The sequence below is a fragment of the Anabas testudineus genome, chromosome 8, assembly GCF_900324465.2.
Source record: "Anabas testudineus chromosome 8, fAnaTes1.2, whole genome shotgun sequence".
In the NCBI taxonomy this organism is placed as follows: Eukaryota; Metazoa; Chordata; class Actinopteri; order Anabantiformes; family Anabantidae; genus Anabas; species Anabas testudineus.
In genome coordinates, this window is record NC_046617.1 from 20,540,077 (window position 1) to 20,558,253 (window position 18,177).

An 18,177-nucleotide genomic window follows, 5' to 3' on the forward strand; every position below is an offset into this window, starting at 1 on the left:
CCGGTGTGAAAGGAAAAGTTTTAATTAAAAGCAGGTTCGAGTTCTGTACAGAGACAAATTAATTAAACGATGCAAAAAGTGTACAACTCTCATTGGAAAGAAAAAAAAAATCAATTAGCAGTTTACATTTCTTACAGGTCTCAGTGATAATTACATTAAGATAAAAACAGCACCAAATAGACAAACTGACCATGCATCAGAGAGGGAGACCTACAGAAGGCACACGTCCAGTCCAGCCCCACACACACACACACACACACACACTCAGCTAAAAATCCCATTCAGTCCTTCTCCCCGTCCACAGTGATTTAGGTCTACTTTGTAAACATCGACAATTGTATCTGTCGTTTAACAATTCTAAGAAGAATAGTATTTAAAAATGATCAAACTGTTTTTAAAAAACTTCTTTTATGTCAGGTGGTAAGCGAGAGCCCGTCTGTGTTGTCAGTGGTGTGTCCGTCCCGGTGTTTCGGTCCCCGGCTGTATCATAGAGTCTTCCTCTTAGCATCTCCTCCCTGGCTTTGACTGACATCTGCACAGGAAGGTTACAGTTCTTCACATGTCAAACGACAAACGAACACATTACAGAGACTACAGAACGAGGCATGCTCCCACAGGAGACTGAAGAAAACAGAACGGGACCAGACAGAAAAGCACAACCCAGGACGGGGAAACACCAGACACTTGTACAGGACGGAAAAGCAGGAGAGGAGGTAAAATGGAGCAGGCTTAGAGGGAGGGAGGGAGGGAGGGTCAGCTTTTACCTGAGAAAGCGAGCTGCAAGTGAGGAGGCAGAGCAACCTGAGACCCTGACTGGAGACTCTTATACAGATCTGAGGAGACAGGACAGGGGGACAAAATGTGGGAAAAGAGAAGGCAGGATGGCACAGAGGGGAAGGATAGGTGATGATCGCCAGACGGAGGAGGAGAGAGGGGAGAAGATAAAGTACGAGGCCAGGTGAGCGTCAGGATGGAGAGAATTTGGGAAACGAAACAAAACGGGGAAAAAATGTCAAACAGGAGAAAATCACAAGCTTTGACACAATATGGTGATAAAAACATGAACATACAACACGGAACAGCTACACGGGAACAGACGGCAACATACACAGTACTGCAAAGTACTTCTGTTACTGACACAGTACTTTAACAATAACTCCGTATTTAATCCCTCAATATTCTTCTGACTTTAATCTCAGATTAGAAACGAGGCACTAAATATCTATCATAGATTCTAGCAGCTCAGACACTTTTAGATTAAATTAATTAATTAATAGTGTTTAGTAGTTGATGAAAAACAGGTTCAACTTTAATCTGTTTAAATTTAGCACATTTTACAATATGATGGAAACTCTTCATTATTACATCACATTTTTTTTTCCCAGCTGTATAATTTAACTCATGCACTCTGATATTTTGGTGATAGTACAAATACTTAAGTAGAAGATCTGAGCACTTCTTCCACACTGAGATGTAGAAATATGTGATCATCAAATTCACACGTGCGCGTCACTCACTCTGTGTCAGGGTGGAGAACTGTGCATTGCTACTGGCCGTGGAGCCACTGGCTGCCGCACTGGAGCCTGCTGTGCCCAGTTGTGGCAGGTTTAGCAGCGAGGGGAACTGGAAGGGCAGGGACACAGGGACCAGGCCCCCCAGCATCCCAAACCCCAGAGGAAGCGACGAGGCTGAGCCGAGCAGGCTGCCGCTACCTGCCGTGGACACCTGAGACACAGAAACGCAGAATGAGACAAGAAGATATTCAGACAAGCAGCTTATTAAGGTAAAATTATGGGATGTTTTCAGTTCAGAAGCTTTTTGGGTTGAATACAGCGACATCTGGTGGTTTGGAAAGATTAGAGCTCAGAACAACACTGGATGATCTACTGGTCGTGGAGTTTTACCCGTTTTAAATCAACAATCTACTTTAGTTCAGTAGATGTTTCTGAGCGAAGTAAGTAAAAGTTAAATAATTCACATGTCACTACATGTTTAAGCAGCTTTGTACCTTTTGTAAGTCGCTTTGGATTGAAGCAGCAGCCAAATGACTAAATGTAAATATAAGAACAGGTTCACAGCACTCAGGTGCTTCTATAAACACTGAATCAGGTTCGTCCTGTTCACGCTGCACAAAGATCTCGTCTCGTCCTCCAAGTTTATCTGAAGACAACGTGAGTCTGCGACATTCGGTTACATCAGAGTTTAACCTGAAACACGAACCTGTGGTAACTGAGAAGAGACAGATGACGATGAAACCGATGCGACCGGTTTGGCCCCCTGAGGTGTCCCTCCCACGGGTCTCTGGCGCTGGCCTGGGTTTACAGAGACCACTGTGGGGGAGGCACTGGATCCTGAATGCTTGCTTATGGATGAGGTGTTAATAAGGCTGGTGTTGGTGGTGCTGTTATTGGTGGGGGTCTTCTGGCTGCCCGGGGGAGTGTAGCTGTTTTGCCCCGGCTTGGCTGCTCCTCCTTGGGCACCTGAGAACGGCGGGCGGAACCCTGCTGGGTTTTTGGGAGAGTACTGGTGTACAGTGGGGGCTGCCTGAGACCTTTGAGAGATGGAGGGTAAGGCTGAGGTGGTGGCGGTGACGGTGGGGTTGGGGGTGCGGGGAGTGAGTTTGATGATGGGTGGGATGCTGCTGTGTGAGGACTTGGTGAGAGTAGCATGCATAGGGGTGATGAAGTTAGACTGGGGCTGGGGCTGCACTCCAGCGAGCGTCTGAGCGAGGGAGGGGGCCGGGGAGGGTTTACTCTGTGGGGTCTGAGGCAGGCGAGGAGTCTGGAAGGTTTTGGGGCTCATGTGCGACGACGATGAAAGAGTGTGTGGCTGAGGTGATGAGATGATGAGTGTGTCGCCACTGCTGGCCTTAGTATTATTGCTGCCTTTGTGGAGGCCAGATGGGGGGGTGGAGACCCCCGTTTTTGATCCTGGGGCCATCAGTGGAGACGCAGTGGGAGGTGGACGTGGTTTAGGTGGCGACGCTGAGGCAGGCATGTTGGCTTTAGCCACACCTAAAGGTCTCTGAGCGTTCATCACTGAGTGTCTGTGCGCCTGCGGCGTGCCCTTGGCGACCCCCATGCCATCCACCCTCACTGAGGGCAGAGGAGAGGACGTGATGGAGGGGGGCCGAGACAGAGAGGTGGAGGAAGACGAAGAGGTAGAGATGTAGTGAGGTGCACTGGAGCTGGGAGTGCTGACTGAGTTTTTCTTCTGCTGTTGAATGAGTGGCGAGCTGTGGAGGGAGGAGGGGTTGGTGGCCGTCTTGGGTCCGTCCGGGGACGGGGGGCTGTCCCCCTGGGCCAGTCCCTTGGCTGCATTGCCGAGGATGGCGAGTGCCTGGGAGATGTCCAGGGAGGGAGCCGTCAAATCCTCATCGAGACATATGGCCTGAGACGGAGACTGAGGCGGTCGCTTGGCAACCTGGGCAACAGGGGAGGGCGTGGCTCCTGCTGAAGGTGTGGACCGCTGGACCCAAATGGCCTCCTGCAAGAACAGACGACACAAAAACAACATCGATTGAAACAACACACCAACCAAACTGCAGATGTTTGATTGATCATTTATTCCCTTTCAGACTTTAACACAGCTCGTTGTTCAGGTTCTGCTCGTATCTCTTCTACTACGTCAGTGTCTTACTGACGGTGTTACCAGCTGCACCATCAAACTCCAGAGGATCCAAAATGCAGCAGCACTTTGTATCTAGCTTGTAATTCACTTTGGATAAAAACGTCTGATAAATGACTAAATGTAAATAGCTGATAATTAAATTCCAAACCTTCGGCTTGGCCTTGGGGGTGGGAACCATCTTCTTCTTTGCCCTGAAGTGATGAAAACACACAAGTTAGAAGAATCCAAACAATCAGAGTCAGTTACAAAAACAAACAAAAAAAAAAAAACGGTTAAAGAAAAGTGACATGACTCACGTGTAGCCTGTGAGGTGACCGTGTACCGTGATGCTCTCTTTGAACAACATCCTATAGACGAATACAGCAGAAATAGAAACACAGAGGAACAAATCTATCACCATACAGCACATGAATCAACTGCTGTGAAAAATATATAATATTATTTGCCACTAGAGGACAGAGGGAGACACTGTGAAACAATTAGTAGAGTACATACTGGAATCTTGTGAATTAAAGCTACTGTTCACTAGTTATTCTGTAAATATTCTGAGACACACACCTGGCCTGCATCCAGCCTTTAGGCCAAAGAGGTTTAACCTCAGTCTCCATGAAGGCTTTGAGGTAGTCCTCTAGAGACAGTGAGTTCTTGCCTTCCAGCTCGTAGCAGCTCAGCTTCACCCGCACCAGGTTACACAACAACGTCCTGGAAAACACACAGTCGAGTAAAACCATCACAATCACAGAACACATTAGATAGTATGTACAGAAACAGAGCTTTGTTAAAGTGTTAAAGCAGCAGTTACTTCACATGAACCAGTCAAACAACGAGGTAGCAAAGAAAAATGAGACTTAAACCTGGTTCCTCTGTGAAACTGACCTGAGCTTGTCGTCCCAGACAAACTTCTTTCGAGGCCCCATCACTCTCTTCCCTGGTTTCTCCTCATCATCGTCCTCGGAGCCGTTCTTCTCTCCCTCCTCAGACTGCTGCCTGCAGACAGACACACAAACGTCACACATCAAACCCAACATGTTCTGCTGTGAGATGGAACCACAGCTGATTCCTTACTTTGCCACTTTAGCGATGCAGTCCATGTTGTAGCGAGCGATCTGCTCCGGCATCACGCTGCACACGGCCAGTTTCAGCTTCAGCAGTGGCGTTCGAAGGCGGTCATCCTGAGTGAGGGGGAGAAGCACCATCAGAAATCAGACACACACAGGCTGATTGTACTATAACATGCACACAACCTGGGTTCTCTACAGTCCTTTTTTATAGTCTACATTAGACTATATAGAAGGACACAACTTCAGGATCTGGGAAGCTCCAAGTTAAAGGTTCCTGTTGTGGAAAATTGGCTGTGAACTACTTTGCTGATCCATTAAATGAAAATGATTCTTTGGTTAAACTGTGTGTTCCTGTGATCATCTCCTCCATAACAACAATTTCCAGCCATTCAGTTCTGAAGATTACTGCTTTTAAAGCACACTGTTGTCATCTCAAAGGCGTCCTACAGTGCACCTTCTTAAAGTCAGCGTTTCATATAAACCACTAGCACACACCTGTATGTTGAGGCTGAGCTTCTTAAGGCGTTTGAGCAGAGCTTCTTTATTGCAGGGCACAAAGGCCTCAAGGTGAGAGTAGACGGCAGAGCGCACCTCTGCAGGCTGCTCCTGAACCTGCAACTCGATACTGCAGCACACAAACGCCAGGTTATCATAGGTTTACATTTGTGGTCTCACATGTTCAGTGTGTTTAAGTGAAGATCTGAGTGTTACTCACTCCAGCAGGATGTTGTTCATGTCCAGCGTGAAGAACTTCTTCCTGCCTTCTTCATCAAACAGACGAGACGCCTGCAACGAGGAACAAGTGTTAAACAGCATCTCTGTTAATGCTGCTGTGAAAGAACAAAAAACTGTGAGGTTATTCAGCTGTATTAGCTTCTAACCTGCCTCAGACTACAGCACTGCTGAACTCATTTTTATAAACCTATTCACCTTCTCTATGGCTGCTTTCACTCAAAGAAAAAGGTGATCAGACAATGCACACAGAAACCTGGTCACTGGAGGTCTGTGTATACATGCAGAAGATTATTTTGATTTCTCCTTTATCTCTGTCCGATTTGGGAAACAAAGCTCAAAACTTTTCATTATAAAGGGAGAAAAAAGCAACTGAAGACGTTGCTACATTACTTTTTTCCATGTGTCTGTATGTATGTGTTCCTGAATTAAAGAAATAAACAGTAAAAAGTGACTGATTCAGACGTCTACACAGGCCTTTGTGTTGTTTCAGTTTTAGTCGGACATGATTTGAAAACAAGGCAGCATCGCTCCATGTGATGATCTCTCCTTTTATCCAGCTGCTCCTCTCTACTGATAGTAGTAGAGAGGCGAGTGTCCACAGTCTTTTTCCTGCACTTAAACCTTGTTAATCGTCTACATGGCAGAGAAATTAACATCCTGCAGAAAAAACCTACCCGGGGAAACCAACAGAAACCAAGTTTCCTTCTACATGAGAAGAAATCTGCTTATTCGAGGAAGTGACTGTGACCTTGCTACTTGAGTGCATTTAGAAAATGTCTACGTGGAATGTGTGAACATCTTTGTGCCGAACTTGGTAAAACAGTCTTTATGCTGCTGCAGAAACTTTAAGTGTTTGTCAAAGAAGATAATAAAATTAAGCGTATGACCCCATTAGTACAAAAGCTTTGTTTTTTTCCTGTTTATCTGAAGTTAACTCATGTTAACTTCATCCAAATCCAATCTCATCTTTCCATGTTCTGTCTCAACCTGCAAGTTCTACAGATGCCATCTTTCACACTGGATGCTGTAATACCCAGAATTGAAACTACAGATTGAAACCTAGGCCATAAAATAAAACTGGATCGTGCCGCTGGTATGAACTCACAGCTGAGAAAATCTGAATCAGTGTGTATTTTGACACCTGTCGTTTAAGGGTGGATTTAAAAAGTGTGAATCTGTCCTTTATGCTGTTCTCAATGAAATCTTTTACAGATGTTATTCCTGTTTTAATTCTTATTCAAACACTATCAGAGTCTTTCTACAGCAATCACACAGATAACAAGAACATATGATCCGTGTCGTACCGCTCTCAGGTCTTCGATGCGCTTGGTGAGGGGGCCTGGGAGTCCACTGGGGAGAGGAGGAGGAGGAATCACGTTACCCTGTGACACTCTGCTTCCTCCTACTTTCTGTCCCATCCCAAAGGAGCCGTTCTCTCCCTGCGCAGGACTGGAGGGCTGAGGAGAGTCCAGCATTCCAAAGTCCAGGTCCCCCATCATGTCCTGCAGCATGTCGTTATTGGCTGAGCCCAGCAGGGACAACACAGCCGGGTCGGCGCTGAGGTCCGCTATGCTGCAGTCGTTGCTGCCGGTGGCCTTGTGCTGGGTGTTGAGGAGTGCACTGTTGGAGTTGGGCACTTTGGCGTTAGGTCGCTGCAGACTGGCAGCAGCCAGGTTCTTCTTACGCATCTCCTCCTTCTCCCTGGTGAAGCGACGGAGCATGTTGGCCAGGTGGAGTGACTCCTTCATCAGCTTCTTCCTCTTCTTTTTTTCTGGACGATGAACATTCAGAGCTGAAACTCTGCCAGAACAAGAGGAAGAAGACATTTAACTGTCGAACACCGTGGACTTACAGCGGTGGACATTGAGTAGGATGAAAAATATGATAGCAGTTCAGGTCATCTGTCCCTAACTAACCTGAATTCAGTGACTTAAACTCATGACAGAACTACTGTTGTTGGTGAGTGTGAATTCTGTAAGAAACAGGCTTCAACAGAAAAGATTGTATGAGGTAAGAGGTCTTACTCTAAAGTACACTGCATGTCCCTGTAATGTAAAACACAACAGAGTGAGACCTCTGCAAACCCACCAGCTGATGCTGCATAAGTTTTAGAATCTGCCAGTAAAACCTTTATTCACATCATCTTAATAAATCTGCATCAACTTTGTTCTGACGCCTCCTGTGGAGGAAATGACAGAGATAATTGCAGGTCTGTAACGCTGGACCCCAGCAGGACTCTGCCATGACACATTTGACAACTTCGTTTCAGTCTATACAGCGATACTGTTGCTAAACATTTAAATTTAACTAAATGCGACAAACAAGTTGGAGAAATTATAAGAATGACTTAAAACTCTAAAAGAAAAATTAGGACCCTACCCCGGCTTTGGTACTTTATTCTTTCTGGGTTTCTTCTCCTCCAGAATTCCACCATCTTGCTTTTTCCTCCGTTTCTTTATCACCCGCTCTTCGCCATCTTTCATCTTCTGCAACAGCAATACCAGAGGTTTTAACTCCAACATATTTGACGATTTAATATCTATAATCTTAGATATTAGTTATTAGTATACTGCTACATCATCATCATATGTGCAGAGAAGCAGGAATCTACCTTGAAGTGATTATCATCCTTTGCTGCATTTTCTCCCTCAGAGTCAGAAGCTGGTCTGAACTGCAGAGTGCCCGTGTTGATGTAGAAACCTCCATGTTTTGTGGTGAGAGACGCTGGAACCAGCTCGTCATACTGAGATCGGAACAGACGCATGATTACTGTTAGTTTTTATTCTACTGCAGCACAGTGCAGCAGCCTGTCTGTGTGTTTTCACTGCTTTACAGTTTGAAACACCTTTAACATACAGGAGTTTGCTGTGCAAACATTTCCAGGCTTTAACCATGCTGAGTAATCATTATTCTCATACCACCCTTTTCACATTTCCATAAACTAACTAGTTAGCAGGCTGGCCTGGCTTAGTATAGCTTAGTATAACAATAATAAAGACAGCGCCCAACAGTCCCAGGCAGATCAGGTGTCCGTTAGAAACAAAAATGGCTGAAGAAGAAGAGCGCATCATTTTACTTCTTTTAAATTTGTAAGAAGAAGCCAAGAATGGCAAATTAATGGAGTAATGATTATCTTCACTAATTTAAAACTTTACTTCCTGATAGTTAATTTTCTGATTTGATGAAATAAAGTCTACAACAGGAGGCTGCTGTCATGTACTTTCAGCAGTGGAACCCCCCAGTTATATATTTTTTTACCACAAATGGTTCATGTCTCTTACATTAAACTGTTTCATGTTCTGCTGCTGATGCTGCTGAGAACAGATTGTGATGAACAACCTGAGTCTCAGATTCAAAGTCTACTGGTCAGCTTCACTTTTCTCATCATCACTCATCTAAGGTGAATGTGAATGTTGCCGTAGAAATACACAAGAGTAATATTAAACCTGATACTGCACAATATCTGCATCAGAAAAAATGTGAACTTACAGCCTCTGAATTGTCTATAAAGGGGTCGGTCTCATCGTAGCCATAGCCGATGTCAATGAGGTCCTGCATCCTGTCCTTTTTCTTCTTCTTAGAGCCACCACCCTGCAAAAAGACGAAAGACACACTGTTCAAAACCCTTTAAAAAAACATCCACAGTATACAATGCAGAAAACAGCTGTAACTTATATATTTCTATTTCTTAGATTAAGAACACTTACATATTTGCTCTCAAATTTCTTTGCCAACTCTTCCACCTCCCGTCTCTCCCTCTCCTCATCAGCAAAAGGGTCGTTGGGGTCCAGGGGAGGAGTGAGTACTTTAGGGACTGTTGAAACTGGACGCTGTACCTGAGAAAAACAAGGACATCTGACTTAAATAACTGGATTTGAAACATGAAGTTTGGTGGAGAAAGTCTGTGTTACACACTGGGGGAGAGGGTTTATTATTCATTATTGCTGTTTTCTTACATGAAGAATCACAATAGAAATTAGTCTGAAGAAATGCTTAAACTTAATGTTTTTTAAAAGAGCAGATCTGAGAGGACCACCACTGTAAATACAAAAAGTACAGCAGCAGTACATCAAAGTGCAGGAGTACAGGGAAGTAGTGCACTCCCACACTTCACTGCAACGTGAAATGAAAACTAACCGAATTGAATGTTTACAAAGACGGACATATGTTGTTTCATCTTTAACATCTCCCCGGTATCAAAAACATAAGAACTCATCTCTCAAACAATTTAAGCCAACAACTCTGTCACTAACAAATGGTTTTACAGAAATGTACAAATTATACTGAAAACTGACTTATTTAACTGCCCAGGTAAAATATAAGTCACAGGATAATACACTGCCCATGCAAAAAAAAAAGTCACACTCCAATATTCCGTTGGACCACCTTTAGCTTTGATTACAGCATGCATTCACCGTGGCATCATTTCAATAAACTTCTGTTTCTTCCCATCCACAGTTGCATACATTTTTCACCAAGATCTTGTTTTAATGATGGAGACCGCACAAAGTCTTCTCCAGCACATCCCAAAGATTCTCAGCGGGATTAAGGTCTGGACTCTGTGGTGGCCAATCCATGTGTGAAAATGATGAGTCCTGCTCCCTGAACCAATCTCTGAATCACAATTTGAGCCTGATGAATCCTGATCTTGGAATATGCACGTGACATCAGGAAAGAAAAAATCTACTGATGGAATAACCTGGTCATTCAGTATATTCGGGTAGTCAGTTGACTTCATTCTTTGGACACATAACGTTGCTGAACCTAGACCTGACCAACTGCAGCAGCCACACATCATAGCACTGCCCCCACAGGTTTGTACAGTAGACACTAGTTATTATGGGTGCATCACTTCACCTCCTCTTCTTATCCTGATCACTCTGGAACAGGGTCAATCTGGACTCATCAGACCACATGACCTTCTTCCATTGGACAGTTCTTAACCCAGTTTTAGTGGTTTCATCAATCTCCTCAGATGTTTTCTTTATTTGATTCATATCAACAATTTGACCCTTCAGAAACAGATTAACATCTTCTCCATGACTACAGGATGTGTCTTCAGACATGGTTGTTTAGGAAATTAGAAGCTGCTCACTGCATCAGTTAGAGTTCAATAACTTGTTTCCAGCTGAAAAATAATCATCCATGCAGTAATTATCCAACGGGAGGCTCCTACAAATTTGCTTAGTTAAATTTTTTTGGACGGGCAGTGTAATACTGAGCCTAAAAAGAGCAAATGTGGAGAGTAACATTTAGTGAAGTACTCTACAAAAGTTGATCATGGATGAAGCAACTGTCAGTACACAAAGGGTTAAAATCAGCTCCACCTTTACCTGCAGCATTAGTGATGTTTACACATGAATGCATCGATATTTATATCTATACCTATTATGTGACATATGTTGTTCTAAAATCTGAACTTGTATTTTTTGGTACTTTGAGCACATTTATGTAGCAGTACACGTATGATGTCTGCAGAAACCTTATTTATGAGGAACATGCGGAACAAATCTGGACCTGGAAGTACGTATACTGTATATACTTGATTCCAACTTAACGCATGTACCTAAACTTGAGTAAATGATTTGAAGTAAAACGTGGAGTACTTCTTTAATCAAGTATTTTCACTTTTCCTCTAGTTTGTGTACTTCTGCCACCTGTGCACTAACCCTCCTCAGGCACCGTGTGACACCCCTCCTCACCTGAGTTGACTGGACCAGCTCTCCGTAGTTGAACTCTGCGGACCCCCGCTCGTTTGGCTCGGTCAGCGGCAGGTCGAGGCGGACGGTCGGCTTCGTCTCGCGGCTCTCGGCGTCGCGTTCTTTCGGGTTTTCACCGAACAGACCCCCGCCACCTCCTGACCCCACGGCCGCGACACCGCCACCTCCTCCATCTTTCCCAAAAGTCAGGTCCGCGGCCTCATCTTCGCGGCGACGCTTCTTGCTGGACTCCGGCGGGGTCGGCGGCGAGGCGGTGCTGAAGGATGAAATGGTGACGAACGGCACTTTCCTCGGCTCCGCCATTTGTCGCTCTGCCTGTCCGACGAGCGGGCACGCAAATGGGGCAGCGCCACACTCCTGTGCCGCTGTCTGGAGAGCTGAACCTGGAGACGCTCGGTAAGTACAGCTAGCTAGTTCCTCTGCTAGCTAGCTTCTCGGAATAAGTGCTGCGGCCAACACTGGTACTTTTATCTCCTCTCTGTCCGGTTTAATCCATAAAGTACGACCCCCGGCACCGCTCCCGTCACCTACGGGGGACTTAAACCGAACGAAATCGCAGTTTTGACTTGTTCCATGAAGGTGGTGGTTAGCTACGGTGAGGAGGATTCTGTAGTAGCCATCTTGATCGTTATTATCATTATTCAGCGGCGCATGAAGAGAAAGCGGAAGTCGGGGAGGGAAGGGAGCCGCGCTGGGCCAATGGCGGAGCGGGAACACGCCCAGCTGACAGAGGAGCGCGAACTGGAGGAGAGGACCGCTGCCGTGGACGGAGCTGCTGCGCACGCGCACGGTCCGTTTGTTCGTCTGGGTCAGTTTAGAGCTCCATGTCCCGATTTTTAATTAGAATTAAGTTTTATTTTAGTATTTTTACCACATCAAACCACATGATCACCTCGAAACACTTCACGATCTTAGAGAGAACTTTTATATACATTGATAAATAGATAGAGAACCCCAACAACCCCCCTGAGCAGCACTGGGCCACAACGCAGAGGAAAACTAATGTAAGAAACCTGGGCGGCCATCGGCCTGGACCGGTTAGTGACTTTTCATTTGGTGTTTTGCACCATTTCCTGTCCGATTGAGGTTTTTTTTTTTTCCATGTCTAAGGTTTTTTGTGCTTGTTTTGCATCATGGTCCCTTTCAGGATACTTAACATTTATTTGTACGACATTTTTGTATCTCTGCACTGTTTTGCATTATTTTGATCATTTTTGTTTTCACATTACTTTGGGGTTTCTTTGTCATTTTGTATTTGTGAATATTGTATTACATTTCCATTCTCAGACACTCAAGATCAGTTTTTGGTGTTTTCGCAGGTGAGGACCACAGACTCTGGGCCCTCATCTTGGTCCATACCAGTGCATTAACATTCACTGGTGGTGCATCAAGTTTCTTTACTGAAGGTCTGAGTGTATTTTAAACCCCATTTACAGAAAAAAGAAACATTTTCCAAAATGCAATAAAAAAAAAACAAACTGTCATACTCTGAAATGATGCGACTCAGAACTGTCGCACTAGTTTTAAAGTACTAACATATTTCACCTGCAAAAATCATTCAATAAACCCTGCCAATTATATTTTTTACCAGAGCTCATGTTTATTCCACCTAAATTATTTCCCCTACAAATTAACTTTGTTCATCACTGTCTTCAGCTTAATTTGACCACTCCTGGTCTCTACAGGTAACAGTCACCTTCAGTGAACATCAAATAAAACAAGTTCAAGTGTAGGAAACACTTTTATTGTTGCCAAAGTCAGTTATTTAAGACCAGTCAGAGGCAGCACCTCCCCACTCAGAAGCCTGGGCAGTGGGGGCAGATGACCAATCCTCTGTGGCAGGCTGAGTGCTCCAGTCCTCTGCAGGGAAAAAAATATTTTAATTTCATTCTCTACTTAAATGATTGGAACATTTAAATTTGACAAAGTCACCAGAAAAAAAACTCACCTGTCTTCAGCGCTGCAGTGGCTGCAACAAAGATCAAAGGGACATTTGAATAAAAAAAAGGAACTAGAGGCACTATAGACTTTAGTGCAAGTTAAAACTTTATACAGCTTAATTGCCAAGCTGTTAAATAAAAAAAAGTCTGAACCCAGCATGAAGAGTCATGTTGAGCCTGCATTAGGACAGTACTGGAACTAGTAAAATGCTACAATGCTGTAACACTGACACCTGTACAAAAGTTATGTTTCTACAACACACCAGAGTCATGTCTTCTGAGAAACAAAATGTAGGACATCATTACAGTAGCTGAAACCGACCTTGTTTTTTCCTCCAACATGCATCTTATTGTAGAAACATGTCCTTCACACAAACCCAAATTTGTGACCATAATTAATGTAAACAATGCACAGCAACTCTGCTTGGTTTTGAAAGCACAACTGCATTTACAACACTAAACATCACCTCTACTACTAAGGTGCCAGCAGCTGTGTAAAAAGAACAGAACATTCCGACTGTTCAACTCTAAGTACAGATGACATGTTACCTTATTGATATCCAACATATTAATTCAAATGGAAAATATTTCTTACGTGCAGGGAACTGCTGGATAGGCACAGATGGCACAGCAACACCCTCAGACCAGTCGGTCACCTCAGGCTGAGCAAACTCTGCTGCAGGGGCACTCCATTCACCCTGGAACTCCTCCTTTCCAACAGCCTTCTCAGCTGCAGCCTGCTCCTCCTTCTCGATCTGCAGCAAACAACATCAGATAAGTAGAAAGTCTAACAAATCTATTTATGTAATTGTGTAAAAGACGTTTTATCGCGTTCGTCTTACCTCTTCAGGATCTCTGTAGAAGTACAGATCTGGCATGACCTCCCATGGGTGCTCCCTGGAGATTGTTCCCCTCATCCTGAGGACCTCCCTGGCCAGCATCCACCACATCAAACCCACAGAGTGGTGACCCTGCAACACAGCCACTGGTCAACCATAGATAAACTATCTACTTTCAGTAGGCCTCATTTCCATTCACAAACCAGAATTTAAACAGATTTTGCCTTTTGTGGCAAGACCTTTACCCATTTCCTTCTGTGTGGTTCAGAAAGAAAAGATTAAAGGCCAAGCTTTTTTTTTTAGCACACTTCCTACACCCCGCACTGCACAGACAGGACAGCACCGGGCTCTAACGGTGTGCAAAATGCAAGGATTCAATGAAAATAGTATTGAACTGATATTTTAGACTGTCTCACCTTGTTGTTACAGGGAATGGCAATGTCCACGTATCTCAAAGGAGAGTCAGTGTTGCACAGGGCGATGGTGGGGATGTTGACGTAGGAAGCCTCTGTCAGTGGCTGATGATCAGCACGGGGGTCTGTCACAATCAGGAGGCGGGGCTCTCTGAAAGCAGCCTGGATCTGATTGGTAAATGTACCAGGGGTGAAACGGCCGTGGAAGGTGGTGGCACCAGTGGCAGAAGCAAACTTCAGCACTGCTCTCTGAAACAAAGAAGCTAAATTTAGTACCTCAGCTGAATTCTGATGCTTATTTTCATGTAACAAATTTGTTTGTGGCTCAGTCACTATCAAACCCCAGTCATGGGACAGCTGTCCTTCTGGTGTTAGCGAAAAACCGGCCTGCTTTCTTTAGCACACTTCCGACACCAGAACATTCACATCAATGCCCGGCTTTAACAGTGTGCACTGTTAATGGAGTTTGTACATCGGCATAGACAGTTTTAACTTTACCTGTCCAGTATTCCTGGAGGAGATGACACACACATCAGCTGGGTTCTCAATGGCAACAATAGCCCTGGCTGCCAGCAGCAGCTTCTCCCAGGTTTTCTTCAGATTAATGATGTACACACCTGGTAATGGAGAAAGAAGAGACACAAATTACTTAAACATTTACTCAAACATTTAGATGCGAGTAAGTGATGCCACAGGGACGAGACTCACCGTCACTTTTTCTTTTGTAGACGTATTGCTCCATCTGGAAGTCCAAGTTGGTGCCTCCCAGGTGGGTTCCTGCAGCCAGGAACTTCAGCACATCCTCCTCCTTCATTTGAAGGACATCCAGACCTCCGGACATCGTGACCGCTTTCCCTGCGTTACGAGTTAGATGGGAGAGCTGGGAAAAGAATGGGGGGGGGGAATAAAGGATTGGTCAAAACGTCAGAGCTGGTCTGAGTCATAATGTAAGTGCACTGTGTGTAACCTGATTTAAAACTTAGACTAATGGCAACAAACGAGATGTTACCAATTGTACATTTCATTCATGAGGCTGATGAGACTTACCCCGCTAAAGAGCTCTGCAGCATAATTAAGTTGCTCAGTTTTAGTTAGTCAAGGATTTAAAAAAACTGCAGCAGCAATATAACGGTTTATATTTAAACATTTTGAAATAAATATGACCTACAGCATTATAGTTGGTGAATTTCAATGAAACATCTTGAAATAGTTGGTAACAGTGATGATGCTTAATAAGATTATACACAGAAAATGTGCATGTCGAAGTTAACATGATTAAAGGTGTTTGTTACTAAGACTGTACTACTTCTGTTTCTCTGGAGATCTAGCCCACAGTCTGTATAAATTAATCCAGTCATTACTCTATTGAATGAACAGTTTCAGCACGTTTCCATCTTTATGCTCCGGTTCTTTCTCTCGGAAACACGTTTACTAGCTAAAGACATCCGGGTAACGAGCGGCCTGTGACAACGTGAACCGCACCACGTTAACACACGCGGACTTTTTGTTTATTTCGAACACGAACAACTGCGATTGTCGACTTCTAACCAGGGATTCTTTCGGTAACCGGCGGCTTGGACCGGGAGCGATACTCCGAGCTCGGAGCTCCAGGAACCCCGCGACACGAGCGCGTGTCCGAGGCTAGCATGTTAGCTATGGACGTTAGCATGATGAAATCTATGACTATTGTAAGGAATAAAGACACGATAGGTTATATATGTGTGGCTCAGCTGTGTGCTTATAGGACAGCCTAACACTACTTCATCTCCTCTGGTGATATTCTTCTCGTTTATCAGCAAGAATGTGACAGTTCAACTCACCACGAAACAACGCCGTATGGAAACCTGGCCACACGGTGAGAAAGAGGGCGACGGGAGGAAATGACGTAGTATTTATACCGAATTTCCAAGCATGTGATTGGCTGGATTGGTTGGCGTAGTTTTGCAATGTGGCCACTGGGTGGAGCTGTAATAGCATGTACGGTGGCCCCGAGAGTTCAAAACACTTTAAGCAAACTAAGAAAACACAGTTTAACAACAGCATTTACATAAAAAAAGAAATTAAATAAACAAATAAATACACTTTATTCATATCACAAAGGAAATTTATACGTCAATATGCTCAAGTTTCCATATATATATATATATATATATATATATATATATATATATATATATATATATATATATATATATATATATATATATATATATATATATATATATATATACATATGCATTTAGAACAATATTATATTAGTGCATTTCAAAACAGAAGAAGGATTTCGCAGCATTGTGATACAATTAAATGACAAATTCAGCACATTGGTACTTTCTTTCTTTCTTTCTTTCTTTCTTTCTTTCTTTCTACTGTAAATTATGCTTAATTAGTAGCAGTACTAAGGAATAATTTCTCTAAGTTCTGGATAAAAACTGGATCTGATGCTGTTGAAAGATTTGTTCTACTCATACCTCAGAAATCAGGTTTCTGCAGAAATCCAACATCAGTTTAATTCAAGAACAGACAGAAGGAGAGAAAAACCTCAACAACCTGATTTCTGAAAACCAGTTACTGAGCTTTTAGTTAGTAGAAATTAAATGTTGGAGCTACACTCCAGAGAAATGAAACTATTCAGCGGGAGAAAATACTTATTTCACATTTGTTCTGTAAACTGTTATGTGTACTTATGTCCTGACAGCTGCTTCTTTCATACTATCATTATTAGATGTTTTGAGAATCATTATTATAAAGTTGCAGTCATATACATATATTGGACTAAAAGTAATGTAAAATAGAAATAAATGCTCATAGCTTGAAATGTTGTGTGCTGCTTTTCACTGCTGCAGGTTGGTGGCAGCAGAGACGCATCTCAGATGCCTGGAGCAGAGGTGACCACAGGTTGGCTCAGCGGGTCGGATGGGTATCCCATATTAAGACAATGGAGATGGAAAGACCATATTAAGACAATGCTGAGACGCTGACTTCTCGGTGAAGGACTGACCTGTGTTGTAACTATATTTGCTAGAGATAAAGAGTTCTGGGCAAACGGGTCATAATATGTACACAGTGACACAACAAGTTGAGAAATGATTTCAATGAAACTTATGTTCAGCAGTAGAAGAAGTTTCAAATGTTCAGAAAACTCAGTTCTAGAAAGTAACTAAGTACATTTACTCAAGCAGTGTGCTTAAGCACAGTTTTAAAGTACTTTACAGGAGTAATTCAATTTTATCTGTACTATGATAAGTGCATTAATTAGATTTTGATGATACTTACTACTACTTAATACTTGTAACAGTATATTTATCTACACTGTGGTAATGATACAGGTGGCAGAGGTACACTAATGTGGGTAAAAGTGTGAGTACTCATCTGAAAAAGTACTCCACCAGGAAAGAAGTACATTGCAGTTTCTTCAGTTCATTTAAAGTACTAAGTACTGTGCATATTCTAAAACATGTAGTGTAGTACGGAAAAAACTTTCAAAGATAAAATAATAGAATAAAAACTGCATTAATAATAATTTCAAGCTGTTACTTAAGTAATACGTTAAATGCAGAACGTTTACTTAGAGTATTACATTAATTAAACACCATGATTACTTTCTTAGTGGAGTACTGGTACATGTGTATTTAGTACTTCAGTTTCAGTACAGGGTTACTGTACCAGCGTACTTTTTTAGCGAGGAACATTGTATTTGTGTACCTCTCCCACGTCTGCATTTATTTACATAAAAGTATTAATATCATAGTGTAGAAATACTTGATTAGAAGTAAAACACCTAAATTAAAAAATTTACTTTAGTATGAAAGTATTATCAGCACAATATAATTTAAGTA

At 43.1% G+C, this 18,177-nt stretch overlaps 2 protein-coding genes, 1 long non-coding RNA gene and 1 other non-coding gene across 5 annotated transcripts; 1 reads left to right on the forward strand and 3 right to left on the reverse strand.

Annotated features, from left to right (window-relative positions):
• Window positions 1-6: 6 nt before the first annotated feature.
• Window positions 7-11,783, reverse strand: ubn2b (ubinuclein 2b). 2 transcript variants are annotated; one of them, XM_026348303.1, is made up of 17 exons: window positions 11,129-11,783; window positions 9,134-9,262; window positions 8,916-9,017; window positions 8,038-8,169; window positions 7,806-7,912; window positions 6,731-7,226; window positions 5,407-5,477; window positions 5,187-5,316; window positions 4,696-4,802; window positions 4,507-4,617; window positions 4,189-4,332; window positions 3,927-3,977; window positions 3,779-3,821; window positions 2,221-3,486; window positions 1,518-1,725; window positions 765-833; window positions 7-532 (listed from the first exon to the last, which is right to left on the reverse strand). In XM_026348303.1, the coding sequence occupies exons 1-17, from the start codon at window positions 11,447-11,449 to the stop codon at window positions 486-488; spliced, it is 3,534 nt and encodes a 1,177-aa protein (XP_026204088.1). In that variant the 5' UTR covers window positions 11,450-11,783; the 3' UTR covers window positions 7-485. The 2 variants fall into 2 exon arrangements, with proteins under 2 accessions (XP_026204088.1, XP_026204098.1); XM_026348313.1 differs by lacking the exon at window positions 765-833.
• LOC113154988 lies at window positions 11,412-12,745 on the forward strand. Its single transcript, XR_003298088.1, has 3 exons — window positions 11,412-11,542; window positions 11,792-12,183; window positions 12,466-12,745. It is a non-coding gene; the product is annotated as an uncharacterized LOC113154988 (long non-coding RNA).
• Window positions 12,746-12,868: 123 nt separating this feature from the next.
• On the reverse strand, window positions 12,869-16,243 carry rpsa (ribosomal protein SA). The gene is made up of 8 exons (XM_026349063.1): window positions 16,159-16,243; window positions 15,047-15,218; window positions 14,837-14,955; window positions 14,342-14,587; window positions 13,929-14,057; window positions 13,682-13,841; window positions 13,095-13,115; window positions 12,869-13,006 (listed from the first exon to the last, which is right to left on the reverse strand). The coding sequence occupies exons 2-8, from the start codon at window positions 15,177-15,179 to the stop codon at window positions 12,912-12,914; spliced, it is 903 nt and encodes a 300-aa protein (XP_026204848.1). The 5' UTR covers window positions 15,180-15,218; window positions 16,159-16,243; the 3' UTR covers window positions 12,869-12,911.
• LOC113163983 lies at window positions 14,655-14,793 on the reverse strand. Its single transcript, XR_003298962.1, has one exon. It is a non-coding gene; the product is annotated as a small nucleolar RNA SNORA62/SNORA6 family (small nucleolar RNA).
• Window positions 16,244-18,177: the final 1,934 nt, after the last annotated feature.

Excerpts from the sequence above, each read along its gene's own strand:
- ubn2b (XM_026348303.1), bottom strand. The coding sequence starts at position 11,449 with ATGGCGGAGCCGAGGAAAGTGCCGTTCGTCACCATTTCATCCTTCAGC. Across the intron at positions 1,726-2,220 it reads TCTCTTCTCAGTTACCACAG|GTGTCCACGGCAGGTAGCGG; the intron begins GTTCGTGTTTCA and ends TCTGTGTCTCAG. Across the intron at positions 533-764 it reads CTTGCAGCTCGCTTTCTCAG|ATGTCAGTCAAAGCCAGGGA; the intron begins GTAAAAGCTGAC and ends CTTCCTGTGCAG.
- rpsa (XM_026349063.1), bottom strand. The coding sequence starts at position 15,179 with ATGTCCGGAGGTCTGGATGTCCTTCAAATGAAGGAGGAGGATGTGCTG. Across the intron at positions 14,956-15,046 it reads CTACAAAAGAAAAAGTGACG|GTGTGTACATCATTAATCTG; the intron begins GTGAGTCTCGTC and ends CTCCATTACCAG. Across the intron at positions 13,842-13,928 it reads TCTACAGAGATCCTGAAGAG|ATCGAGAAGGAGGAGCAGGC; the intron begins GTAAGACGAACG and ends TGTTTGCTGCAG.